Genomic DNA, 27,735 nt, shown 5'->3' with positions numbered 1-27,735 from the left:
TTCTTATCACCATCATGACAATTCTGAACAATGCCAGAAATGTTTCCTTCCATCACCATCTAGTGGCAAGCCACTGCTGCTCAGGCATCACATCCTCTTAAAACCCACTGTCCATCCACAAACAGAATTAGTTATTTCTTCCTAAGCCCTTAATCCATGTCTTAATCTCCTCCAAGATCACAGGCATGTTAAGGAGAGGTTACCTCTAACCCTGAGTGCAGACACTCATGAACAGACTCTCCTTTCTAGCTAGCTCCTTTCTATTGTTTGCCTCTGCTGTCTAGAAAGGTCCTCAATGACTGAAACATGCTAAGTCTCAATACTCTATTATATTTCTAGAACATTCAGGCCTTACACTCAATTCTTATTCCATACTAAATGTATATAGAACATGATTTGAGTTTTAAGGGCTGCCACTCACAGAACACCATGATCTGAACACAATTTTCATTCTTTTTATTACTGAATCTTCATATAGTACTCATTTCCCTATATTACTTATATACCTCTATCACATGCAAGTCTATTTTATATGACAAAGGGCCAGGGATTTCGCTCAGTGGTGCCACCTCCTGCCTCGCAACCACAAAGTCCTGAGTTCAATCCCTGGTACCAAAAAAATAAAAAATCGAGTTCTTTATTTTATATGACAATACTCTGTATCTGATTTACTTAAATGCAAAGCCCCAGAAGGAAATTTAAATGCTCAGTTCTGTTTTAGAGATGTGAATGCAACACTTAATTCTAATGAATAAAACTAGACCCATGCTTTAGTGGTCCTGTAGTCTAGCATCTGTAGTCCTGGCTACTTGTGAGGATGAAGCAGAACTGCTTGAATCTAGGAGTTCACAACACGCCTGGGCAACACAGCAAGATCCTACTTCAAAAAAACCAAATAACAGGCTGGCAATGGTGATGCAAGCCTGTAATGCCAGCACTGGGAGGGTGAGGCAGGGGGATTGCTGCAAGTTCAAGGCCTGCCTTAACTATAAAGGGAGATTCTATCTCCAAAAAAAAAAACCCTCAAAAACCAAAACAACAAAAACTAGACAAGGTTGAAACACAAAGAGTAGAATACATTTTTATTATACAACATTAAAAAAAAATGATTCTTATCACAGAATACGTTTTCTCATTAGCAATTCCCACAATGGAAAAGCAATTACTTACAGTTTTATATTGGAGGTCAGATTATTTCAGAAAAAGCAAAAGACATTTGAGAATTCTGTTTGGAATTTGTAATATTCTGATAAATCTGCAAGATCTCTTCCCTAAATGGGTCTCTAAATTCAGAAACTCTCCAAGCTTTTCTTCCTAGGATTTAGAAATCTGTAATGTGAGATATCAGGATTTTCTAATTTTAAAGTTTCTCTAGGACACAAAATCATCATCATCTTGTACCAACTGAACAGACAGGGACATTTCCAAACATTAAATACTGTCTGATTTTCTGCAAAGTCTTTACTCATGAATAGTCTTTCCCTTCGTCTATTATTCCCAGGAAAAATACAAAAGTATGATCATGTATTGATAGTAATAAAGGTGAATTCTCCTTAAGAGACTCGATAAATTAAAGGCAAAAGCTCATACATAATGTTTAGTTATACTGAGTCTTGTGAATTGGGAGACAATTCCATTAACTCACCTGAAGGACCCTAGTTAGCAAGACAGACTCCACATTGCTGCTAAACGACCCACCTGCCTGCCCTTTAGATAAACTCAAAAGGAGGAAGCTTAGAAACCTCCTCCCCTTTGAGAGTCTCTTAGAAACAACAATTAATCAACTATTGTTTTACAAATGTTCTAACAACAGGACGTTCTGCTTCTGTACCTTTTCCTTGCTTTACTAGTTCTATCCCATAGGGGGGCCTAGAAACTGCTGGCCTCAAAGGTGTATAAAATATGTTATTCTCCCCCCAGTCGAGGCTCCAGTCCGATGCTCGGCTCGGTCCCGGCCGGTAATAAACTCCTGTGTGGATTTAATGTCGGTCTCTGGTTGGTTCTTTCGCACTGGGTACAACATCACCAAAATATACAACTCAGTCTATTTCTTTTTTTTTTTTTTTTGGTACTGGGGATCGAACTCGGATCCTTGCGTTTATGTAGCAGACAGCAAAACCACTGAGCTAAATCCCCAGCCCCAATCTCACTATTTCTTGGATATAATTCCTCTCAAATCTTTTCCTCAAAATTAAAATTCTGAAAATAACCATGTGATAAGGGCCAATGGACCTATCTGTTTTTGTTTTCTGTTGGGGTTTTTTTGGTACTGGTGATCGAACTCAAGTCCTTGTGCTTGCGAGGCAGGTGCCAGAATCACTGAGCTAAATCCCCGTCCCTAATCCGTTATTTTTTGCTTACTGTGAGCTGATAGGCATGACAGAGCAGAGGCAAAGAGACGTACAATCAATTCTTAAGGTATTAAGTCCAAAAGATCAGAGCTTCCACAGCATGGCAACAGCTTTGCATATACCCACATCATGATAGTTGAAATAACAAAGCCCAGCAAAGGTTAAAGCTGAGAGTGCCAAAAGGCCTGCCTTGGCAGCTTTCTGTGATGCATCCCCGTGAACATAGTCAGTAACAACTTGTCCAAGACCCCTAGAGAAAAAAAAAAATCACAGCACAAATTAAAAATAGTAAGTGAAGTTAGAAAACTATACAGATTACTTGGCTGCAAAGAAAAACAAAACAACAACAACAAAAAGATTCAAAATGCAATGTGTCTGTCACTCTATTAATTGGTTGCTTCTTTTTTTCTTTGGTACCAGGGATGGAACTCGGGTCCTTGCGCTTGCGCAGCAGGCGGCAAAACCACTGAGCTAAATCCCTGGCCCAATTGCTTGCTTCTTTAGGGGATTCTGTGTAACCACTTTTGTAAGTAGACTTATTTTACATATTTTTTGAGACAATAAACCAAAGCAACTCACAGTAGTAAAATCTAAACAAAAATGAAGGAATCAAGAATTTAACATATAATAAAGAAATTTCACTCTTTAGAATCAATTTTCCAGAGTCACTTAAGAGTCAGTAACTAAATGCTCCTCTATTTATAAAATGTCATTCTTAATACAAATGCTCTTCAGGGTTTTTCATTAATTAAAAAAGAATTTACTAAGCAGATATTAAGTGCCAGAAAATGTCTTAAATATTTAGAGTACAATAAATTGGCTTCTCTATTTTTATGGAGCCCAAAGTTTTGTTTCTGGTCCCTGTGTCACCTTCTCAAGAATGTTATTCTATGAAGGAAAAAGAAAAGTAAATAAATGTGTAGTATGAAGAAATATATTAGGATGACGTGAATGAGAACATTCCAACCAGAAACTGACAATGATCTTGGCATCTCTGAAAAATAGTAAAGAAGTTAGTGTGACTGGGGTACAAGAGTTAAGTAAAGATCAGAGGAAAGCAGGGGCAGATTTCACAGGGCCTGGAAAGTAATGAATAGGTGTTTAAATTTTTATTTGAAATAGGAAGGCTAGCAATGTAGCTAAATGGCAGAGTACTTGCCTAGCATATGAGGCCCTGGATTTAATCTCCAATACAGGAAAGAAGGGGGGAAAGGAAGAAGGGAAAAAGAAAAGGAAGGTATTCATCTTTTAAACTATGATTCAGTGGTTTTTCAGTACAGTCATAGAGTTGTAAACTATCATCATTTAATTGCAGAACATTTTCACCATCTCAAAAAAGAAACTCTACCAATTAGCCCATTACCAAACTAGTAATTTGCTTCTGTCTCTATGCATTTGCTGTATGTGTGTGTGTTTGTAGGCGTGCATGCACACGCTTATGTTATTGGGGATTTAGCCCAGGGCCTCTGCATTGAGCTACATTCAGTCCCTTTTTCTTTTTTTGGTACCAGGAATTGAACTCAGGACCTTGTGCTTGAGAGGCAGGTGGCAACACCACTGAGCTAAATCCTGGCCCCTTGGTCTTTTTTTCTTTGGGAGATAAAGCCTTACTAAGTTGCTAATATCTCCAGCTTGGCTCAAACTTGCAATCCTCCTGCCTCAAACTTTCAGAATGCTGGGGTTACAGCCATGCCCCAATATGCCAGGCAATCCTGCACATTTCACATAAATTAAATCATATAATAAGTGGTTTCTGTGTGAAGCTCCTTTCATTTAGCATGTTTTCAATGTTCATCCATATTGGAGCAGGTATTAGTACCTCACACTTTCCTATGACTGAATAATATTCCATTCCATAATATGGCATATTTTGTTTGGGTATTTACCAGTTGATGAACATTTCAACTGTATGACTAATGTGGTATGAATATTCTTGTACAAGTTTTTGTGTGGACACATATCTTGGGCATATATTTAAAAGTGCAATTGCTGAATCATATGGTAACTTTTGTTGTAACTGCCAAAGTATTTTCCTAAGTAGCTGCAACATTTTACATTCCCAACTTTTCCACATCCTCAGAAAAACCTGTTATTGCTCATCTTTTTCACTTCAGCAATCTTTTTTTTTTGTACCAGAGATTGAACTTAGGACCTTGTGCTTGTGAGGCAGGTGGCGGCACCACTGAGCTAAATCCCTAGCTCACTTCAGCCATCTTAGGTAGGTATGAAGTGGTATCTCACTGTGGTTTTTTGTTTGTTTTGTTTTTTTGGTACCGGGGATCGAACTCAGGTCCTGGCACTTGCGCAGCAGGCAGCGAAACCACTGAGCTAAATCCCCAGCCCTCACTGTGGTTTTTTTATTTACATTTCTCTAATGACAAATGATATACAACTGTTGGTGTATATACTGACCATCTGTATGTCATCTTTGGAGAAATGTAATTTTTAAAAAGGTCACTCTGGTTATAGCATACCAAAAGGACAGCAGGAAGAAAGGACAAACAGGAGGTGGGGGGGAAGAGACAGAGACAAGAGACAGCTTGGTCTCACTATGAGCAGCTAGGATTATAGGCATGAAGCATAAATCATAGTCTAGATCACCCAGAGTCTGTAGACCACTGTAAGAATTCTTTTAGTTTGAGTAAGATAAGGAGATAAAGAAGAGCTATGAGAAGTGTAATGTCTTGTCCTGTCTTAACATTATAAAATTACTGGAGCTGCTGTGTTGGTAACAGACACAAAGGGGACAAGTTAGGAAACCTACCATTGGAATAAAAAATGACAGGTCTGGGCTTGAACAAGAGCAGAAGGGAAGTGCCATTAATTCAGATGTGCAAGAGTACAGGAGGAACAGATCTGGGGGAAGCTCAGGAACTCAGTTTTATAAATGCTATATTCAAAACACCTACTAGATATGGAAATGAAGACATCAACTAGGCAGGTAAATACATAAATCTGGGTATATAGCTATTTTGTTTATATATAAATTTTCCATAGGTCTTGAATATCTCATTCGACTTCTCCCTCACAGACAATACATAAGATAAGCTTGCAGGCAACATAACACTGAAAGGACTGCTATACTTGCCAGTGACTGTGGAGAGTAAGAGCTGCAGCCAGGGAGTAGTCCACTACAGAGCAAGGATTCAAATATGCAGCTGGAAGCAGGCCCAGGAGCAAAACACTGACTACTCTCTCACTAGTCCAGTGGAGAGATGCAGCCTTGGAACCAGCTACAAAAAAGACCAGATTCATAAGAGTTGAAGGAAGATATACATATCTCTCAAATCCAACATTTATCACGTAATAACCTAAACTGACAAAAAGGTAAACAGTATAGATAAGATTTAACTCTGTATACTTTCTTTGAAGTCTTTTAGTACAAGAATGTCTTAATACCTGTGTATAATAATAAGAAAACAGATCCACTTTACTTCTAGGCAAGAAGGTAGATGAAATCTCTTTGTGCAATTAAGCCAACTTTGGACTTCAGTGAAATTTACAGCTACCTTAAAAATTTAAGTTAGTGGGCAGGGGATTTAGCTCAGTGGTTCCAGCACCTGCCTTGCAAGTGCAAGGTCCCGAGTTCGAGCCCTGGTACCAAAAAAAAAAAAATTCAAGTTAGTGATGCCTGATGAATTCCTTTAAAATAACACTTGTTTATCAACACTGGGTTTTTTTTGTTTGTTTTTTTGACACAGAGTCTTGCTATGTAGTTCAGGCTGGCCTCAAACTCATGGTGATTCAACTGCCTCAGTCTCCCAACTGCTGGGATTACAGGCATGTGATGGCATATCCGGCTTTATTGACACCTCTTCATCTTTGAAAGTAATGAATATTATCCACCTAAAACAAAATTAATCGAACTAACTCAAACAGAAGCAAAGGTCTGAGGTCCATTTAGGATCATGGTCCTTCTATCCCATTATTTACAAATAAGTCCAAAACAAGTGAGATACAAAAAATAAAAACAAATGAAAAACTATATGGGGTTTAAACATTTCTTTGAGAGGCTATCTTTTTCTGAGGTTACACACTACTTTGAGAATCTAATAAAAAAAGGAAGTTTCTTCCCAGAAAGTATCACATAGGCACATATATAAAAATACATGAATACAATTTCAGGACATTTTCTTCAATGCTTCTCCAGAACCACTTTGCTAAATCTAACTTGAACTAAGCAAAATAATCCAAAATAAAACTTTTTCAAAGACAGAAAAAATCTTCAAAAAGAAAAATAAAACAAAACAAAAAACTATACTCCCCTAATCTCTCCTAACTCAGAAATAACTCTTAAGTGGTTGACTTAAGAATCAAGAGAAGGGGGTTGGGGATTTAGCTCAGTGGTGCCGCCGCCTGCCTCACAAGCACAAGGTCCAGAGTTCGATCCTTGGTACCAAAAAAAAAAAAAAAAAAAAAATCAAATAAAACAACAACAAAAATGAAAAAAAAAAGAATCAAGAGAAGGGGCCAGGGATGTAGCTCAGCAGCACAGCACCTGTGTGGCAAGCGCAAGGGCCTGAGTTTGATTCACAGTACAAAAAAAAAAAAAAATTTAAAAAATCAAGAGAAGTCTTGAGTACTGACCTCTTTAGACTTTAAAAATGGAAATACACTTATCATTCACCTTCAGATTTTCTAAGACTAATTTGAATAATACCTAAACAACAATTATTTAGGAAATGTCATATGGTTGTTTTGGGGTTGTTTTTTTTTGGTACTGGGGATCAAACTCAGGTCCTTGTACTTGCGCAGCAGGCTGCAAAACCACTGAGCTAAATCCCTGGCCTGGAAATGTCATATGGTTTTAAATCAAACTAAAAAAAAAAAAAAAAGCAATACACATGATATAACCCAGAAGATATGAGTATTAAAACTATTTCAATTATTCACAACTGGTTCTGTTCCATTACCTAACTAAATACAAGTGATTTGTACAGTGAGGCAGCAAGCTTACAGAGCTATTTCAAGAAAAATTTTTTTAAAATTTAAACTTAGGCCAAAAGAGTCACTATTAATATAAATGGCACCATTCACCCATGCTGTCCCAAGCTATAAACTAGGTCTTCATTTGCCAGAGGTAAACATGAGAATCCAGCCAAATCTGAAGTCCAAAATAGGACAGATATCAAGTCCTACCAAAGGCATGATAAATAGTTCAGCTAAAGATGATCAGAACCCAGAAAGCAGAGGGGTTGGAAAGAACATACAATGACGGCTTGGTGACACATGAATGTGCTGTGCTCCACACCACCCTGGAGAAAATCGGTCTTGGAGAAATGCTGAGACATGAGCAGGTTTGACCACTGTAGTTCGAAGGAACAGACCTGAGGAAAACATTAAAGAGATCACAAGCACCTCTTTATCAGGACTGGGAGACTTTCTAAATGACAAAAACCAAGCTACTTAGCCTTAAATAGGTGATATCTCATGTATAACATTAACATTAGGACAGCATCATTTCACTGACTTACTATAAAGTTGGACTGAGTAGCCATCAAAAGACTGAAGAATCAATGAATCACTTACAGAAAAGGGTTTTGGTTTTATTTTTTAAAATAAATGCTAACTTCTTTCTCTTTCCATCTATTCATCTATTTATCTAATATTTACAAAATGTAAGACTGTGGTTGTCATAGGAACAAGACAGAGCACAGAGTCTGCTTTCACAGAGCTCAGTCCAGCCTGGAAAGTTCAACCATTACCTTCTTTTCTAAGACCAATGTCTCCACTTACTTTTACATACTGACACACACACACACACCCAGTATTAGGGACTGAACCCATACAGCACTGGACTATACCCCCAGGAGCTTTTATTTTTTATTGAGATGGGGTCTCACTAAGTTGCCCAGTCTGGCCTCAAACATGTAATTCTCCTGCCAAAACCTCTAGAGTAGCTAGGATTATGGGCATGTGCTCCACTTGTACCCCTGAACTATCCCTTTCTGTCCCATTTTAGATCTTGCCTCTTGGTTAAAGAACAGACAGAGCCAAGCCAGGGATTTAGCTCAGTGGTTCTGGTGCCTGCCTTGCAAGAGCAAGGTCACGAGTTCAATCCCCGTACCAAAAAAAAACAACAGAGCTAAATTCACCCAGCCATATCACTTATTAGGTGTGAGATGACAAGAAACTAATTTAAATAAGCTCTACAAATCTCAATTTCCTCATTTGTATAAGGGAAATAACCGCACTTACTTCGCAATACTCTATATAAAAAGTTAGACAACGCATGCAAGATGTTTAGCACAGTTCCCAGAATGTTAAAGGCACTCAGACACAAAGAAGGTAATTTCTTATTTTCTTTAAATTCTTCCTTCCCTTTGGGCACTTTACCTCACCTGATGTATCATACTTAACCACTCTCTTGACACCATGTCCTGTAAATAAAGACCACACACTTTTCCCCACTCTTTCTTCTTTCTCTTTCCAATCTTATTTCCAGAAAGTGCTGTCTAAATTACTTCCTTACTTCCCATGTTTTAACTCTGAAATATTTTTACACTTGATCTTAGCCAAAAGGCCGAGAAACAATTCTCTGAAATATTTTTATACTCCTTGTAGCTGATCTAGTAGAGAGCAATCAACAATCTGCACATAGCCATGACCAATACTTACTGTTCAACTGTAATCTTATTGGGCCTTGCTACCTTGGTCACCTGGCATTGGTAACCTCTTTTTCCTAACTTTAGAACTCTTTTTGTTTTTGGAGACAGGGTTTCACTATGTAGTTCAGGCTGGCCTTGAACTTGTGGCAATCCTCCTGCCTTGGTTTCCAATTCTCCTGCTTCAGCCTCCTGAGTGCTGGGATTACAGGTGTGCGCCAACACATCTGGCCAGAATTCTTGTTTTTATTTCTCCTGATACTCTGATCATACATTCCTGCTGTTTTCTCCAGGATCCTTTACCTGCCCATTGCTATCCTCACTTGCTATACCCACCTGGAGCCTTTCATTCATTTTTTAAAAATTAACTGTATTGGTACATTTTAGGTATACAATACAATAACATTCATCATTGGAAATTTGTACCTTTACATAATATATCTTGATTCTTATTTTTTCCCCATTCCCCTGCCCTCCCTTCAACCCCTCCACCCTTCCCTATTTACAAAGGCTTTGTTTCCATTTTTTCATTTTCTCCTATTAATTTATTCCCTTCTTTCTATTTCCCTACCGCTTACACTTCCCCTTCATTCATTCACTCTCATGGTTTCACTTACTACCTATAAACTGATGATATCCACATCTGTGACTCCTAACCTGTTATCTCTCCAGGTTCAGTTTAACTACCGGTTGAGGTTCTCCACAAATATATTTATATGCTCCTCAAACTCAACATATCAAATATTGAAATCCTTCAACTCAACTCATTTTTTTTCCTATTTTGTTCCTCACTTTATTTAATGACATCTTAGGCACCCTTTAAACTATCTCAGAATTCTGGGAGTAATATAGGACCTTTCCACTAAATTAAATCACCAGGGCTGGGGATTTAGCTCAGTGGCAGCCCACCTGCCTCCCAAGCACAAGGTCCTGAGTTTGATCCCAGGTACCAAAAAAACAATCAAACAAACAAAAATAAATAAAAACTAAAAAAAAAAATAAATTAAATCACCAAATCGAGTTGACATATCTTACTATATTTCTTGAGACAATCTCCTTTTTCTTTTTCTTTCCAAGCTCAGGTCTTCACATTCCCTAGACTACTGCAACAGTGTCAAATCCCCCTGACTTGAATCTGGGCCTGCTCCATCTTCCACCATAGCCACCTATTACGTTGTTATCACAATGGCAAATTGAAACTGTGGATCTGTCAAGTTTTTCAATCCTTCAGGACTGCTTGAGCCTAGGAGTTGTAAGCCAGCCTGGCCAACAGAGTGAGATCCTGTCTCAGGAAAACAAAACAAAACAAAGCAATGACTACACTTCAAAACCAAGTAAGTGTACAGTGTTTTACCAAGATAAGTTATAGGCAGGCATGGTGCCATTGGCCTGAAATTACTTGGGAGGCTGAGGCAGGAGGATCACCACAAGTTCAAGGTCAGCCAGGGCCACACAGTGAGTTCAAGGCCAGCCTGAACTACACAGCTAGACCCTATCTCAAAGTGACATTTTTTTTGGTACCAGGAATTGAACTCAGGACCCTGAGCTTGCCAGGCAATCGTAGTACCACTGAGCTAAATCCCTGGCCCTGAGTTCTTGTGCAAGGTCTTACATTCAATCCCTAGTACAAAAAAAAAAAAAAAAAAATTTCTGTGATTTAATTGCACTTCACCTTTCTAAATTCATTTCTCACCTTGATCTTCACACTCACCAACTATCTGATTTGTTTGTTTTCTCTTATACCATGCAGCTTCTATGCCTTCATCGTTACTTTTGGTCACTTCAGTACCTTTAACCATACTGTCCTTTCCTTGGCTTTCTTTAACCTCAAGACTCAAATCAGGTACATGTCTTTAAGAATCAAGGTAGGATAATTCTTTCAAAACACAGCTAAAACGAACCGGTGATTTAGCTCAGTGGTTCCACTACCTGCCTTGCAAGCTCAAGGTCTCGAGTTTGATCCCCGGTACCAACACCCCCCCCCCCGCCAAAACAACAACAACAACACAGCTAAAATACTCTTTCTCTGAACTTCCATAATTTATGTACAGCCGAAATTTTTGTTTTATGTTAATTATGCGTACATGCATTTTCCTTAAAAAAATGAAAGCTCTTTGATGGTAGGAATCATCTTATATTCATATCTGTATCCTTGCCTTACTACAGTGCCTAGTATAGCACCAGTGACCAATTAATTGAACTGATGATCCTCGGCACCCATATGCAAACATAACCCAGAGCAAACAGGCAAGACCAAGTACTGTATTGGGGCTCAAATCCTAATTCTCTTTTCCAATTCGGGGGCGAGGCGCATTTTAAGAACAGTAAATGGAAAAATAAAAAAAGAACTATTAAGTGGTACAACTTCCAGGGGGAGCTTTCTTTCAGATTATCCTATCATCATGTCAGCCTACAGCAGGAGAGATGAACTTTTGGGCCTGTAGGCTACATTGGTCATTGCTGCGATTTGGGCAGGCGCCCGGGCGGCTGAAGGGAAGAAAAGATTCCTCTCTTCTCAAGACGTCTCTCATCACTTAGGAAACAAGTCCTCACTCCCAACCACTTCCCCTCGCGTTAAGCACTTCCAGCTGACACGACCCCTCACCTCGGGCTCCTTGGACACCGCAGAGGACACTCAGCCTCAAAACAGCCGCCATCTCGCTTTTGAAGCCTCAAGGTCATCCACCAACCCGGAAGTACAAATCCTACCCCGTGACGACAAAAGAAAATGCCGGGAGGAAACGCTAGGTGAGCCGGAAGTCAAGACGCGCCGCGCGTCTTTCGCGCATGCGCACACACGCTCTCCTGAAATCCTAAACCTTTTTCTGACAATGGCGGATCTGGCTGAGGCGGACGAAGCGGACTTGCAGCGCCTGGTGGCGGCCGAACAGCAAAAGGCGCAGTTCACTGCACAGGTGCGCAGACGGGGATCAGCTCTTGCGAGCGGAGGGAAAGGAGAGTGAGGTACAGGTCCTGATACTGACAGAGCTCTCTGGAGGGGAGGGGAGGCAGACCGCTCTGTGCGCGATACTGGCTGCGTCCCGGTCCCCTTGCATGAGACGAGAGCTGGCCCTTCTGTTCTTTTTTTTTTTTTTGTATTAAATTCTTTTATTGGTACATTGTAGGTATACAACACAATTACATTTCTCATTGGAAATTGTACCTTTACATAATGCATCTTGGTTCTTATTTTTTCCCCATTCCTAGCCCTCCTTTCACGCCCTCCACCCTTCCCTATTTACAAAGACTTTATTTCCATTTTTTCCATTTCTCATCATTTTTCCTTTCCCCTGCCCCTCCCACTACCCCTACCCCTTTGGACCTTTTCTTCCTATTTTACATTATGGATTATTCATTCTAATCATTGATACATTTTAGGTATACAATATAATGACATTCATCATTGGAAATTTGCACCTTTACATAGTCTCTCTTGGTTCTTATTTTTCACCCTTGCCCAGCCCTCCCTTCAACCCCTCCATTCCTCCCTATTTACAAAGATTTTGTTCCTATTTTTCCATTTTCTCATATTAATCCCATTCCCTTCTATCCTTTCCCCTAGCCCTCCCACTTCCTTCCCCTTTGCCCCTTTTCTTCCTATTTCACATTACCTATTATACATTTAGTTCTTATTTACACTTTCAGTTTCTCACACCAGAGAAACTATTCGGTATTTACACGTGTGTCCTATTTATTTCACTTAAGAGTATTGCCTCAATGTGCATCTACTTAGCTATAAATGTCTCTAATTTCTCATTTTTGATGGCTGAGTAGTACTCCATTTTATAAAAAAACCACATTTTCTTTATCCAGTCTCCAGTTGATGGGCACTTGGGCTGTTTCCAAGTTTTAGCTATTACAAACTGGCCCTTCTGTTCTTAGTGGCCGATGGTGCTCAGGTGCTTGCTGAACCAGCGCAGCGTGAGAAAAAAGAGAAGGCCAAGGAGGGCGAAAGGTTTGCCCTACGCACCGGCATGGGAGCCTTATAAGACGGTGGGCCCATTGTAGGCTGGCACTCGAAAGATCTGGGTCTGATGTGCCCCTTGAAGGCCTGGCGCTTCTAGGGAAAACACCCATCCAGTGTGGGTTTTGGTTTTGCCGTCGCCCACTGCCTCACTAGATTGTGAAAATGGTTTGCGATGTTGTATTTAAAAACAATGAGTACTAGAACGTTTTTGGAGAAAGGTGGGCTCTGAGGTAAACTGTATACTGTTGGTTTAGGACGAGGTTATTTTAGACCTTTAGGCATGTTCACCTCAGTCTTCCCCCTTGCTGGCTGCATGACCTTGAACTTCCTAATCATACTCATCTTTTAGGAGTCCCGAATGAATAGACAACCTCCCGAAAGAAAACCCTTGGTACATGGTTATTTTCTCCTTTTTGTGGGAGTACTGACGATGCAGGCTGTGTGGCAGGAACCCCCACTAGAAACCTTTGGTCCTGAATAGTTTAAGTGAACACATTTTCTGGGCCTGTGAACTTTTCTGGGGGAGAAATCCATGACCTTCATCAAACTTTCTCACTTTGTAGTTCAGGCTGGCCCTGAATTTACTATGTAGCCTAGGCTGGTCTAAAACTCCTGGCGATCCTTCTGCTTCAGCTTTCTGAGTGCTGGGATTACAGGTGTGGGCCACCACGCCGGCTATCAAACTCTTAAATGTGTCCATGACCCTAAGTGTTTAGGACATTCTCTAGGTTCCAATGATGGTTCAAAGTGGTTTAAATTGATACTGTCTTTCCATTTTATATTGGTGTTGTTTTAGGGAATATTAAAGAAGGTATTAATTCTACCTGAAAAGGGGATTTACCAACTGTAGGGACAAGGGTCAGGGTCATACTGGTGACAAATTATAAAGTGGAGAATCCAAATTGATTCCATAGTTAATTCCATGTTAAGAGAATAGTTTATCAGGTCATGAAAAATAAGAAAAAGGACAGCCTAGCCATGGTGGCATATGCCTGGAGGCCGAGGCAGATCACCTGAGTTAGAGGGCAGCCTAGGCTATGTAGGGAGTTCAAGGCCAGCCTGAACTACATAAGGAGACCCTGTCTGAAAAAAAGAAAAAGGAGACAGAGGCCTACCTCCAGACCCCAGTGGTGACTGATTTTCTTTCCTTTTAGGTGCATCACTTCATGGAGCTATGTTGGGATAAATGTGTGGAGAAGCCAGGGAATCGCCTAGACTCTCGCACTGAAAATTGTCTCTCTAGTTGTGTGGACCGCTTCATTGACACTACTTTTGCCATCACCAGTCGGTTTGCTCAGATTGTACAGAAAGGAGGGCAGTAGACCAACCCCTGGGAGAGTAACAGAAGCAGCAAAGGACTTGTTATTAAGCAGATTGAAGTGCCACTGGGCGAAAGAGTTGTTAACCCACTGTCAGGTCAGCATCAGTCTGTTGCCAAGTCTGTTGGTGCTAAAAATGTACAAAACATTTATTTATTTGGAATTCAGAAATTCCAGGTTGTAACACATCAGTTATTCAATAAATGAATTCTTCAACTCTTTTTTTTTTTTTTAAATCCCATTTTAGGAGTTAACATAGAGATCTCTGATTGGAAGGAACACTAGAAATAAATGTTCCAAGGCTGTGAGTGGAAGTGGGAGATCATAGGTTTTGAAGAGCCACCTTAAGCCAAGTTAAAGGGTCAGAAGAACCATCAAAGCCTTAGCCTAGTGCATAAAAGAGAATTCAGGGTTGAGAAAGGTGAAGAACAGAAAAAGCTTTATTGCTTTTACATGGCCAAGAATAGATGTGGCAAAAAACCCCAAAAAAACCATGTATTCCCTGGGAAAAAGTTAAGCCTGTTAGTATGGGTGGAGGGAAAGATCAAGACCCAAACAGACCCACCTCTTCCTGGAGGTGCTTTATTCCACTGGCCTACTTTCCTGTATCTGTGCTTAAGAATCAGTACTTTTAGAGCATAAAAACAGTGCTTAAAAAATACATGGTAAAAATTTTCAACAAAGATTCCACTTGTCCTGCGAAGGTTAAGAGGTAGTGTAGACTCTTCCCATTGTAGGCCTCCACTTATCCCAAGGATAAAAATATACACCAGAGAACATTGACAATTGAGTACCAAAGAATATCTCAAATAAATATCCCAAAAGATAGCACCTGCTCATAATGAAGGAACAGGGCACTTGTAGCCAACCATGCAAGTTAAAACCAAGCATTTAGAAATCTGTTCCACAAAGAGAACTAAGAACTATTAAAATACCACTTCATGTAATGTCATCATAGTTGTATTCTATTGCTGATGTCTTGAACTATCATACTACCATGAAGTATTTTGTTACACATGAGGAAAGTAAGGCCAGGGAGGTTAACTTAACCTGCTCTAGAACTCTACCAATTATCAGCCGAATCAAGACCAAATAACTGGACTTTCTAAGCTTTTTACTCAGCTCATGAAGTTGACAACCAGGGAAAAAAACTAACCTGTCACTTTACCTTCCCTCCCATAATGAAAAATTCACTTGTATTCTACCAGCCTTCTTTCAGTGATATTTTGGTTTCTTAAGAATTAACATAGTAGGGATCACAGTATAGCAAAAGGAAAAAATGTGGTCTCCACTTGGTACTTTAATCCAAAAGCTGTCTAGAAAAAAGTTGAGTATGTCCCTGAGAAGCTTGTTTCATTTTGGAATTGATTCAACTTAGTTTCAGGGAAAATATAAAATTAATGAATAGAATTAGAAATGAGTAAGGAAGACAACAGGGCTGGGGGTATAGCTCAGTGGTAGATCACTTGTCTGGTATAAGGCCCTGGGTTCAATCTTCAATACTGCCCCCTCCCCCAAAAAGAAAAAAAAGACTTAGATGGCTGTCACTCTGAATCTCTTTCAGAACATAATTAGCATAACTGACTCCTAATTCTTCCCATTTAATAGATGTCACGGCCAACAACTGAAGAAATAATTTCAAACACAAGTCCATTTAGGCAATATACAACAATGGAACTCCAAACCATTTACTATCCAATTACCAGATGTTAGGGCTATAAGGAAATTTGAGAAAACCCTAGTCCCTTTTAATAGTTGTCGGTAGATATTATCATGAAAGGCAGTGCTTTGTTCTTATGCCTATTCCCTCATTAAGTAAACTAGACCATAGCTGTGGAATCAAAACACTGAAGGATCAAAGCACCAAGGCTAGAGACAAGTTAGATATGACACCTACTATGTAAATGACAGAGAGCAGCGTAGTGTTCCCTTGTCCAACCACTGCACATAGCATTGCTTCCAATCCAATTCTTGATCCCAGCCCTTAATTTCCCCCAATTCAACATTCCAGTAGGTGTACCCAGGTCAATATTGGATTTAGCTTTCTGGGTCCTTTAATTTGCTATATATGTACTCTACACTAAATGTGATTAATTGCAAAAAATAATCTCTTCAAGAAACCTTCATAACAAAATACCAGATTTCCCATTAACAAGAAAAGGGGATCAAGTTTAACAGGCCAAAATAGAAGACAAGGAGTCTGTCGAAACATGTATAGCTGGCACAGAACAGCTCTGACTTCAGACCCCCTATGCTGAAGAAGTCATTAGCAAAAACCCCTAAGAGCTGTAAATATGCAGAGTCAAGTGGGAAACAATGTTTTCTTTCCCATTTAGTCATCCTCAGAGCTCTCAGCAGATCTCTCATCTGTAGCCACTTTCCAATTTGTGCGTTTGTTTGTCCTTTTTTGTATTTCATTGTTAGCTACAGGAATATGGACTTTTTCCTCTCTCTTTTTCCTTTTGGTTTTCTTAGTGTCTCTTTCCTCACTTTCTTCAGAACTACTGGATGCTGAATCATCTGACTGGGAAGTGTGACTTTCTGTCCCTAAAAATAAAACTGGTTTTTTGAGAGACTTTTTTCTGGATTTTTTCTTGCGCTTATGTGGTTGCTTCCTTTTCCTGGTACTAGAAGCACCAGTTTCTTCTGAGAACTCACTTGAAGAATCTGCTGTTATATCTATGGCTTCCTTCTTGCTTTTCTTCTGTTTTTTGTGTGACCTTTTTTTCTGCTTCTTTTTGTGGGACTTCTTTGACTTCTTATGTTTGCGGGATTCATGGGTAGATGATTTTATCTGAGGAGATGTTTTCTTCCCATTGGTAATATCTTGCTGATCACTACTAATAAAAAGGTAAAAAAGATTATCTTTTATGTAGAAAAGTATTTATATTTTAATACTCTGCATTCTAGGAAGGAAATTGTTAACATCTGAATTTCGTATCAGAACTTTGACATAGTTACTGTGAGACTTATCTACTTTTTTTTAGTAGGTTGGTATTATAACATTTATTAAAATAATGCTATAGGTTGAGACTTATCTACTTATATTTTTCGGAGGTTTTGTTCATCTTTAAAATGAAGATAAAAAAAGGAAGATAAAAATTCTAATCTGTCATATTAAGTTACTGTATAGAATCCTAACCACTGGTCCCTTAGTCATGTTTTCAGTTACCCAGTGATTTGTTACCCATTGTTAACCATAATCTGAAAATATTAACAATGCATGTTTCAACTGTATGTCATTCTAAGTAGCATCATGAAATTTCTTACTCCCCTTCTGTCCCACCCGGACCTGAATTATCCCTTTGTTCAGCTATCTCCCCCTTAGTCATGTAGTAGCCATCAGGGTTATCAGAACCACCATCATGATATAGCAGTGTTTGTGTTCAAGTAACTATTATTTTACTTAATAGTGTCCCCAATGTATAAGAGTAGTAACACTGGGAATCCAGATATGCCAAAGAGAAGCCATGGAATACTTCCTTTAAGTGAAAAGATAAAAGTTTATCATAGGTATGTATGTACAGGAAAGAACAGTGTACACAGGGTTCAGTACCATCTGAAGTTTCAGGCATCCACTTGGGGGTCTTAGAACCTATCCCCAGTAGACAAGGGAAACTATTACATACAAAAACCAAAATGTTTACAGACAGGCCTAACGTCAATCAAGGAAAGGCTCAATAGGGATTGCCTTCCAACTAAATCATGTTTGTTTTGGGACAGGGTCTTCCTACATTGCCGAGGCTGGACTCAAGTGACTCTCCTGCCTCAGTCTCCTAAGAAGCTGGCACTATAGGTGTGCACTACCACACCAGGCTCTAGCTACATTCTCAGTGGCAAATATAGCCTCTAGAAAGTTTGGAACACAATTTAGAGTACAGGTTTTGTACTAATCTTACTTTCTAACTTTGTCCAGTAAGCCTATTTGCCTTACCTGTCTGTTTCAAATTCTTCAGGGTATAACTCCTTATAACCACTGTGACCCCATCTGTAAAATGACACATTAAGTGTATCATTAAAGCAATGCATACATTTTTGGAAATTAAAGTTAGATGTTGAAGCACATGCATACACAGACATACATACACAACAAACAAAACAAGAGACATGGTAGAGCCAGTCATGATAGTTTTGTAACAGCTACATTTTCTTTACTGTACACTACCATTTTGGACAAAAGATTCTTATATCCATTTGTAAAAGAACTTCCCATGCTCTTCTTTAAGAAACACTAAAGGACTCTTATACTTTTTTTTTTTTGGTACCAGAACTCAGGTCCTTGAAGCAGCTGGCTAAACCACTGAGCTAAATCCCCAGCCCCTCTTACACTTTCTAACTGTGTATTTTCTAATGCTGTCTACAATAGAACAATTGTTTTTATAAAAATAATACAATAAATTTAAAATGTTTATTGAAATGTGATTCACAGACCAAGAAATTTGCCTTTTTTTTGGTTTTTGAGACAGGGTCTCTATGTGTAGTTCAGGCTGGCCTACTCAATACGTAGCCCAGGCCAGCCTCGAACGTACAGCAATCCTCCTGCCTCAGCCTCCTAAGTGCTCGGTGCTCTTTTAGAGTATAGTGCTTCATGAGCCAAATTAAACCTTTAAAAGAAAGAGTGCCTCTATCCCATGCCAACTGTTAATCTATTTTCTGTCTCAATGGACTTGTTTATTCTAGACATACCACATAAGTGATAATACGTGGCCTTCTGTGTCTAGCTTCTTTTACACCTTGGTAAGATTTTCAAGATTTAACCATGTTCTACCACTTATCCACGTCATTCGTTTCTACTCCCAAATAATATTCCATTGTATGGACATCCCATTTTGTTTATCCATTCATTAGTACATAGGTATGTGGGCCCTTTTTTTGGGGGGGGGGTACCAGGGATCAAACCCGGGACCTTGCGCTTGTGAGGCAGGTGGCAGCATCACTGAGCTAAATCCCCAGCCCTGTGGGCCTTTCTTTTTTGCACAGTACTGGGAACCGACTCCAGGGTATGCTGAGCTACATCCTCAACCCTCCTTCTGTCTTTTGAAACAGGATCTCGCTAATTTGTGCTAACCTCAAACTTACGACTATCCTGAGTCAGCTACTCAAGTAGCTGGTATTATAGGCCTATACTACCGTGCCTGGCTTAGTTTTCCACTCTGACCAGTACAAACACCTTGTGTACAGGTTTTTGTAGGAACAACTGATTTTGACAAACACATGTTTTCAGGTCAATTATCATTAAAGGTCACAGGAATTTAGTCACAAACCTGTCTGGCATGTTAGCTTCATAATCATATAACTTCTTGTTCCAGGACTTAGCCTTAAGAAAATTATCTTCCAGTGTCCCAGAAATTTCAGTCTTTGGCCTCCAGTATTCTCTCTGACTTTCTTCATCAAAACCATCGCTACGCATCCGACTACAGAAGAAAACAAAAGAACTTTTAGATTTCAAAACAATCTATGAGGTTACTTTAGAGAACTCATGCATAAAAATGATAGAACACCTTGAAGGGAGAATAAAACAAATACTTAAGAGTTTAAAAAGAAACGATAACATGTATTGGACATTACCTATTCCTCTGTGCTATAGTCTGGATCTGCTATGTCTCTCAAAGGCCCATGCAAGGCTTGGTTCCCCAAAGTGGCACTACTGGGAAGTAGTAGAACCATTAAGAGGTGATGCCTAGCAGAAGGTCTTCTTTAGGTCACAGGATGGAGGAGGGAACTATGGGACTGTGGCCCCTTCCTAGTTCTGTTTTTTGCTTTCTGGTCATGAAATGAGCAGTTTTGCTATACCATGTGTTCTTGCCACGATGTACTGCCTTGCCACAAGCCCAAAGCAATGGAGACAATCAGTGGACTGGAATCTCCAAAAGTGTGAGCCAAAATAAACCTCTTCTCTTTATAAATTAATAATCTGAGGTATTTTGTTACAGTAACAAAGAGTTGACTAACACATTATTTATAAAAGACCAATTAAAAGACAAGCATGGTGGGTAACACCTGTAATTACAGCACTCAGGAAGCTGAGGCAGGAGGACTGCCACAAGTTCAAGGCTAGCCTGGGCTACATCATTTAAGGCCAGCCTGAATTACAGAACAAGACTCTGTCTCAAAAAAAAAAAAAACAACTAACCATTACTACCTATCCTATTGTAGTGTATACAGCGGTACCTCAGTTTACAAACTTCATTTGTTTTATGATTGTGGGGAAGATGGCCGTGGTTGTTTGTCACCTGAGGGGGAGTTTGTGATTGGAAGCAAAATTTTGCTGAAGGCTTTGTTTTTGAACCGAATTGTCTGCAGATCCATTCATGAACTGAGGTATTACTGTAATTGAAATCACTCTTAGATTGTGTTATGCTGTAATTTCTCATCCCTAGGACATAATACCCGATACCCACAACCCAATACCTAGGGCCAAGCATGGTGGCATATGTCTGTAATGCCCCCTCCCCCACAATTTGACCCAGAAACCCTGTCTCAAAACCATTAAAAAAAAAAAGGTTTAATTTTGGCTCACTGTTTCAAGGGGATTCAGTACATGGGTGGCTGCTCTAAGACAGAACCATCACAGGAGGGCATGGGACAACAAAGATGCTTAGCTTATGATAGCCAGAAAACAGCACAGGGGAACAGTGCCAGAGAGGAAGGGGTGTGAGACCAGACATAGACCCCATGGCATACCCAAAGTGTGCTCTACCATTCCTGCCAGCAGATCCCAGAGCCAGTCAAGTTGACATAATCAAGCTTACACGCCACATTCATTTACTAATTCACAACTAGGAACACATGCAAAGAGAAAAATCAAAACATAATCACAGCCACTGTGCTGTCTTGCATGGTGGCCACCCTCACATTGTAGGGTATATGTCTTTTCCTACTTTTATTTGGCTCAAACTTACTCTGAACAGCCTGTTTTTTGTTTTTTTTTTTCCTACCTTTAATAAAACTCTGCTACCCTTTGTGCTTGTCTTTACCAATTCTTTGCTCAGGACAGAAAGAACCTAGAAACCACCTCTAGAAAGAGACTCCAGGACCCCAAAACCCAGTAACGTATTTGGCTTAGCCAGCCAAGAGAATAGGTAACGCCCTTTGGGCAATTTTTGTTGTTGTTGTTGTTTCTAAAAACATAATCACAGCTGGGGATGCTTTAAGCTACCCTAGAGATTCTGAAATACATATCTCCTTCCTCTGCAAACCAGCAATTTGCTGTAATGAGATCACAGTAACAGTGGGAACAAGGCTTACCCCATGGGAATGATGGAGTATATACAGTCAAGAACCACTGATCCAGCCTATTTACAATGTCCACTAATCAGGCAATAAGCCAGCTCATCAGTTGTTTAAGGGGCTCCTATATGTCAGGCACTGTTTTAGCTGGTAGGAGTACAATAGCATACAAGACTCAGAATCCTACTAAAAAGATCACGTCTTGGGGCCAGGGATTTAGCTCAGTGGTTCCAGTGCCTGCCTTGCAAGCACAAGGTACCGAGTTCAATCCCCGGTACCAAAAAAAAAAAAAAAAAAAGATCATGTCTTAAAAAGTTATTAGATTCTTATTTATCCATTAAGAGATTTATTCATCATGACAGACATTAGTAGAGTTTACTCTAAAAGAGCAATCATTTTGTTTGTGGAAACACTGCTTGAAATTGAAAAATTAATACAAAATAAAATCGCCATCTGTGCTAACTATACTTCTAAATTCTCAAAGGACCACCACCAGAAAGATAAAAACCTGAAAGATATATTTTTCTGCTAAGACTCTGCTATATAACCATGTAAAACCTAATTACTTCTTATATGAAGCAACTTTGACACACCCAGTCATACATCAAAGTACTACACACAATCTGCAGCCATACATGCTTTAAAAATCTCACTACTGGGCCGGGATTTAGCTCAGTGGTTGCGGCACCTGCCTCGAAAGTGCAAGGTCCCGAGTTCAATCCCCGATACTGTTACCAAAAAAAAAAAAAAATCTATTGATTTCCTTAGGTAACTTCAGAAATCAGGATTATTATTTTATTTTATTTTATTTTTTTGAGGCAGGGTCTCCCTATGTAGACAAGCTGGCTTTGCATTCACTGTGTAGCCTAGGCTGGCCTCAAACTCATGGTGATCCTCCTGCCTCAGCCTCCCAAGCACTGGGATTACATCCATGAGCCACTGTGCTCAGCTACACTCATTTTTCATTCACACACTCCTACACTTACAGCCATGAGGCCCAAAACACATTCCCTATTACTTGGACATTCCTATACCTCCACAGGTAAAAGACAACAAAGCCTGTATAATCCTTCATATTCACAAATTATTACAAAGAAAGCGTGAAAGGCTATTGACCTGACAAAGACAGTGAGTAATGGGGTAAAGAAAATGCTAAAAGAATGAAAGACTAAAACAGAAAGGAGTGATTGGTCAGTTAAGTGACCAGTTAGGTTCAAACAAAATCTTAAGCTAAAAGTTATAAGGCAAGTTTGGAATTCACAGAACCCTAAACATTTACAATTGTCCAAGACAGAATTTTTAAATTTTCCATTGTAAGTACAAAAAGTTTGGCCACAGGTATCACAGCATGATCCATAGCCATTTTCTTCACGTTTTGTGTCTAGATTTGCAAAACAGAGCCTTCTTAATAACATACAGATCTATCCTTACTATATCACAATGGTTTTGCTCATTCATTTTTACTTTTGGTTTTTTGAGACTGGGTCTATGTAGTTCAGGATGACCTTGAACTCACTATGCAGTCCAGGCTGGCCTTGAATTGATGGTGATCCTCCTGACTCAGCCTCCCTAGTGCTGGGATTACAAGTATGTGCCACCACACCCGGCAGTATATCACAATGTTTTTAAGCAAAAGTTGATGATTCTGAAAAAGATGAGAAATATTTTGGTTCTCAGAGATACAACTTCACCTTGAACTGCTGGGTAACATTTTCCTTTTGGTTTCTGGGTAAGTATCTTCCATCTGTTTCTCTATTTCTCTTATTTTCCACATATCTGATTCTTCCTGGATCTAAATTTTTTTATAACAGAAAAGAAACAAAAATAAGTCATTAAAAATTAGCATTCTACCCTACAGAACAGTAGCTAACTAATTACTCGGTTATAGCCTGGGCTATGATCAGGCACTTAGAAAATAAATTCTGGTTTCTCTAGAAAGTGGTTCAACAATCCAACCTAGGAAATCTCAAATACAGGAAATTCTTCAACAATAAAATTTTTAATCCCACATGTCTCTAAGGTGTAATATTATTTTAATTGTATCATTTTGATTGAACTTTGACCATTCTTATATGGAAAGCAAAATGGATACCATTACATTTTACTGAAAACAAAAGCTAAGAGATTTTATCAAAATTTAAAAAATTAATAAGGACAAATCTTTAAACTCACTAAGGCTAAGTCATTTTTCATGTTATAATTATTTATTTATTTATTTTTTGGTACCGGGGATTGAACTTGGGTCTCCTTGCACAGCAGGCGGAGAAACCACTAAGCTAAATCCTCAGCCCTCATGTTATAATTTTTTCATTCAATTTTTATTTTTTATTAGTACATGTTTGCAGTACATAATGATTACATTCCTCGTGGGGACTTGGTACATGATACATCTTATTCACATTATGATTACTGTCAAAAATAGTAACAGTGTAAGCCAGGTGTGGTGACACATGCCTGTAATCACAGCACCCAGGAGGCTGAGGGAGGAGGATCACTGTGAGTTCAAGGCAGCTTGGGATACACAGTGAGATTGTCTCAAAAAAAAAAAAAACCAGTATGGTTGCTAGAGAACTTCCTAAAAATCAGACTACAATGCCCAAAGAACACAAACACATTTTATTTCTAAGTCCTCCTGAATAACTTGTAAATATGTGCTAGATTTATCTTTTTTAGCTACCACTCTCAAATCATACAACTATGAGTTGGTTAATACAACTGCTTAGGCAGCATGATAACAATCACACATTCACCCAATACTGAAAAGTCAAGTGATGTGACGGTAATATTTATGGTCAAACCACTAGTACAGTTCACTGAAGAAAACTACACATGGGGACTGGCTTTCTTTTCATTACATGTGCTCTTCTAGCTGACCTTATCTACTCTCATGACCTCCATCATCTCCCTATAAACCAATAATTCAAACTCATGTCTAGCCCCAACTTTTCTTTCTTCCAAGTTTGAATTTTAACTGTAAGCCCCTCATCATAAATATGTTCAAAACCCAACCAATTATATTTCATCTTTTGCTGTTGTTCCATATTTTAATTAATGTGATCATCATCACCTCTCCCAGGTCACACAAGGTGAATATATTTAACTCCATTCTTACCACTATCATCCAATTAGCCTCTAGGTGTTTTACCAGAGATTCTATCTCTGAAATTCCTCTTCTTCATCTCTGAAGTTCTGCCTTCACTCAAACCCTCATCATCTCTCACATGCAACATTACAATCACCTCCTAATTGGTCTCCCTATTGTTTCTCCTCACCTAATCTATTCCCTAATCACTTATCTTTTGAAAATACAAATATGAGCGTGTCACACTCCGTTTAAAACATACAATCAGTTCTTTACTGCCTAGAGGAAAAAACTGTAATCTTCAAATATCACAGACCAAAACTATACTTTGCCACTTATGTCTTATCTTCTGGCACTGTCTCCTCTATGCCCCGCCCTCACCCAGTACTGGGGATTGAAACCCAGACTCTTTGCACTAAGCTACACCCCCAGCCATTTTTTTTTTTTTTTTTGGTACCAGGGATAGAACTCGGGACCTTGTGCTTTCGAAGCAGGTGCTGGAACGGCTGAGCTAAATCCCCCGCCCCCTTTACTTGTTTTTTGAGACAGGGTCTCGCAAAGTCCACTAAGTCACCCAGGGTAATCTTTTTTTGTTTTATGTTTTTTGGTACCAGGGATAGAACTCAGGACCTTGTGCTTTCGAGGTGGTCGCTGGAACCACTGAGCTAAATCCCTGGCCCCTACCCGGGTGATTTTGAAATTTCAATCTTCCTGGGGCTGGGGATTCAGGAAACCACTCAGTGGTTCTGCTGCCTGCTTTGCAACTGAAAGGTCCCGAGTTCGATCTCTGGTACCAAAAAAAAGAAAAGAAAATAAACTGCAATCTTCCTATCTTGCACCCAAGAGTACTTAGGATTATAGGGTTGCACCTCCCCATTCCTAGCACATTCTCTATCCACTTTGCTGCCATGTCCTAAGTGATTCATGGTTTGTCTATTTTCTGTGATGCTGGGGATTGAACTCAGGGCTTTGCACATGCTAGGCAACCACTCTACCACTGACCTATATCTCCAACCCATGCACCTTCTCATTGTCATATATTAGTACATAATGCCAAAACAACATTTCACACAAGGTAAACCTATACCCATTCATCCAGAACCAGTTCAAGTATCAGTAGCTCATATATCACTCATTCTGTGAAATCTTTTCTGATTTTCCAAGGCAGATTTCATTATTCCTTCCTCAGAGCTTGAAAGCACTTACTAAATGTTTCTATAATATAGTATTCATCAAACAGTACCATAATTATCTATTTCTTTAAACTTGTATCTCCTAACAGCCAAAATAATACTTGGTGCAGTGTGTCCCCTCATTCAGTATAGAGGAATGACTGGATTGTACCTCTCACCTTATTGTGAGCATCTGTATGCCGAATGACATTTCTCAGGAGGACTTTCCCCAGCGGAACCCGGGACATTCTTCAATCTGAAATGAATCAATCAATAACATTCAATAATAATTTCCTTCTCTTCTAAAGAAGCATAAAGTTAAGATCATTGAACTAGAAGTCAAGGTCCTGAAAAGCAGTATTTCCTTCATCATTAAAAGGCTGAAATGCCTGACAACAATTAATATAAGGGTCAAAGGAGCTGAGGTAAATCAGAATTCTTTCAAACTGTACAAGATTGAAATTAAAGGCTTTCATGAGTACCATTTTATTTAATCCCTACAATGCTCTGTTTTAATGAAGTAAAACAGTCCCTCAGTATCCACAAGGAATTGGTTTCAGGATGCCCACAGGTATCAAAATCAAAGGATGGGGCCGTGTATTTAGCTCAGTGGTTTCGCTGCCTGCTTCGCAAGCACAAGGACCCGAGTTCGATCCCCAGTACCAAAACAAAACAAAACAAAATCAAAGGATGCTCACATCTCTCATTTGCATATAGTCTATGTACTTTCCCACATACTTTAAATAATCTCTAGATTAAGTATAATACCTAAAACAATGCAAATTCTATGTAAATAGTTGCTATTCTGGACTGTTTAGGAAATAATCACAAGAGTCTGTACATGTTCAGTACAGATGCAATTTTTTTCAGAGTATTTTCAATTGGCTGTTGGTTGAACCCAAAGATGTGGAACTTTGGGTACCGGAGGGTCGACTGTATCTCCATTTCTATTTTGTAGGTGAAGTTCCCTTAAAAAGCCCTAACTTGCCCCAAGCCACAGAGTCCCAGGCAAACGATGTAGATCAAGGTCCAGATTAGAAATCAAATCTCGAATCTCAAAATTAGTTTTCGATGAAGAAAATACAGTATCTAGATTTGAGTGTCAGAAACCAAAAATGTCAACAATAACAAAAATGCAAAGATGACCTAAATTTAATGCAGGGAATTTACTATTTTACATACAAGTTTTCAAAAACTAAGTGACAAAGATATTCACATGTGTAGCTAGTAGGGACTTTGTACAACCACCCCAACGCTCACTCACCCCTCGATCCTGAGGAAATCAGGCATCTTGTTAGTGTGAGACGAGGAACCACTCCATTACAAGATCTCCTCCGACCCAGGAAGCCAATGAGTCAGGGCTCAAAGGCAGCTCTGCAGCTTCACCCGAGTCCTTCGTGAAAACGCAGGCTCCCCACCGGTTAATGCGCCCTCGCCCGTGGCCCAGGCCACGGCTGCCTTCCCCCAGCCCAGACCGACAGGCAGATTTCTCTCCCGGACTGAGGCGAGAGGGGGCGCCGGCGCGGACTCCGGACTGCCCGGCTGGCCCGCGCATTCCCCGGCTCGAGCTCGCTGGGATGGCCCCCGGGGCTTGGGTTTCACTCCCCAGAAAGGATGGGGACGCTCTGGATGGGTACGACCTTCCGTTGGGCCCCAGGAAGTGTCTAGGGTGCCTGAAGGGGGGGTTGAGTTTTCCAAGTGGAAGTCAGAGAAAATACTCCCATCTTTGTCACCGGAATTCCTGCCCCATAGCGGCCTCGGGGCTCGCAGTAACCTTCCCTCCAAACGCCCGCCCCACACAAATACACACAAACACACCCATACCGTGCGCCGCAGCCTCGAGTGGCAGGGGTGTGGGGAGGAAGCGGTCTGAGAGAAAAAGGAGGAGGCTTCCCTTACAGACCGGAAGTCGTGCTCCCGAGAAATTCTTCCTTCCGATGCGATACCTAGAGACTCCACCGTAAGAGTTTCCTGGACGCTTCTAAAGTTCACGGGTACAGAAAGGAAGC

At 39.8% G+C, this 27,735-nt stretch overlaps 3 protein-coding genes across 13 annotated transcripts; 1 reads left to right on the top strand and 2 right to left on the bottom strand.

Annotated features, from left to right (window-relative positions):
* Positions 1 to 1,055: 1,055 nt before the first annotated feature.
* Sdhd (succinate dehydrogenase complex subunit D) lies at positions 1,056 to 11,737 on the bottom strand. 3 transcript variants are annotated; one of them, XM_004856577.4, is made up of 4 exons: positions 11,562 to 11,731; positions 7,562 to 7,678; positions 5,440 to 5,584; positions 1,056 to 2,601 (listed from the first exon to the last, which is right to left on the bottom strand). In XM_004856577.4, exons 1-4 carry the CDS (start codon positions 11,611 to 11,613, stop codon positions 2,436 to 2,438), a joined length of 480 nt encoding a protein of 159 aa, XP_004856634.1. In that variant the 5' UTR covers positions 11,614 to 11,731; the 3' UTR covers positions 1,056 to 2,435. The 3 variants fall into 3 exon arrangements, with proteins under 3 accessions (XP_004856634.1, XP_004856636.1, XP_004856635.1); XM_004856579.4 differs by lacking the exon at positions 5,440 to 5,584 and having other exon boundaries at positions 11,562 to 11,737; XM_004856578.4 differs by lacking the exon at positions 7,562 to 7,678 and having other exon boundaries at positions 11,562 to 11,664.
* On the top strand, positions 11,717 to 14,458 carry Timm8b (translocase of inner mitochondrial membrane 8 homolog B). Its single transcript, XM_004856576.4, has 2 exons — positions 11,717 to 11,871; positions 14,078 to 14,458. The coding sequence occupies exons 1-2, from the start codon at positions 11,788 to 11,790 to the stop codon at positions 14,243 to 14,245; spliced, it is 252 nt and encodes an 83-aa protein (XP_004856633.1). The 5' UTR covers positions 11,717 to 11,787; the 3' UTR covers positions 14,246 to 14,458.
* A 206-nt stretch (positions 14,459 to 14,664) lies between these two features.
* Positions 14,665 to 27,724, bottom strand: Nkapd1 (NKAP domain containing 1). 9 transcript variants are annotated; one of them, XM_004856570.4, is made up of 7 exons: positions 27,551 to 27,654; positions 26,991 to 27,119; positions 25,906 to 25,982; positions 23,164 to 23,264; positions 19,507 to 19,656; positions 18,177 to 18,230; positions 14,665 to 17,082 (listed from the first exon to the last, which is right to left on the bottom strand). In XM_004856570.4, the coding sequence occupies exons 3-7, from the start codon at positions 25,972 to 25,974 to the stop codon at positions 16,575 to 16,577; spliced, it is 882 nt and encodes a 293-aa protein (XP_004856627.1). In that variant the 5' UTR covers positions 25,975 to 25,982; positions 26,991 to 27,119; positions 27,551 to 27,654; the 3' UTR covers positions 14,665 to 16,574. The 9 variants fall into 9 exon arrangements, with proteins under 9 accessions (XP_004856627.1, XP_004856630.1, XP_004856628.1 ...); XM_004856573.4 differs by having other exon boundaries at positions 14,665 to 17,079; XM_004856571.4 differs by lacking the exon at positions 26,991 to 27,119 and having other exon boundaries at positions 27,551 to 27,724.
* Between the last annotated feature and the right edge of the window lie 11 nt (positions 27,725 to 27,735).

This window comes from Heterocephalus glaber, unplaced genomic scaffold (genome assembly GCF_053883595.1).
Source record: "Heterocephalus glaber isolate CG9 unplaced genomic scaffold, H.glaber_assembly_v1.0 deba00001429, whole genome shotgun sequence".
Lineage (NCBI taxonomy): Eukaryota > Metazoa > Chordata > Mammalia > Rodentia > Bathyergidae > Heterocephalus > Heterocephalus glaber.
Note: the sequence above shows the minus strand (reverse complement) of the source record. Positions and strands in the feature narration are given on the sequence as shown.

Bases quoted from the DNA above. Each gene is read 5' to 3' on its own strand.
- Sdhd (XM_004856577.4), bottom strand. From the start codon at position 11,613: ATGGCGGCTGTTTTGAGGCTGAGTGTCCTCTGCGGTGTCCAAGGAGCC. The intron at 7,679-11,561 runs GTGAGGGGTCGT...TGTTTTCCTCAG, and splicing joins CGGTGTCCAAGGAGCCCGAG to GTCTGTTCCTTCGAACTACA. The intron at 2,602-5,439 runs GCAAGTATAGCA...TTTTTTCTCTAG, and splicing joins CTTACTCTCCACAGTCACTG to GGGTCTTGGACAAGTTGTTA.
- Timm8b (XM_004856576.4), top strand. From the start codon at position 11,788: ATGGCGGATCTGGCTGAGGCGGACGAAGCGGACTTGCAGCGCCTGGTG. The intron at 11,872-14,077 runs GTGCGCAGACGG...CTTTCCTTTTAG, and splicing joins AGGCGCAGTTCACTGCACAG to GTGCATCACTTCATGGAGCT.
- Nkapd1 (XM_004856571.4), bottom strand. From the start codon at position 25,974: ATGTCCCGGGTTCCGCTGGGGAAAGTCCTCCTGAGAAATGTCATTCGG. The intron at 23,265-25,905 runs GTGAGAGGTACA...AAAAAAATTTAG, and splicing joins ATACAGATGCTCACAATAAG to ATCCAGGAAGAATCAGATAT. The intron at 17,083-18,176 runs GTAAGGCAAATA...CCTTTTTATTAG, and splicing joins GAAGAATTTGAAACAGACAG to TAGTGATCAGCAAGATATTA.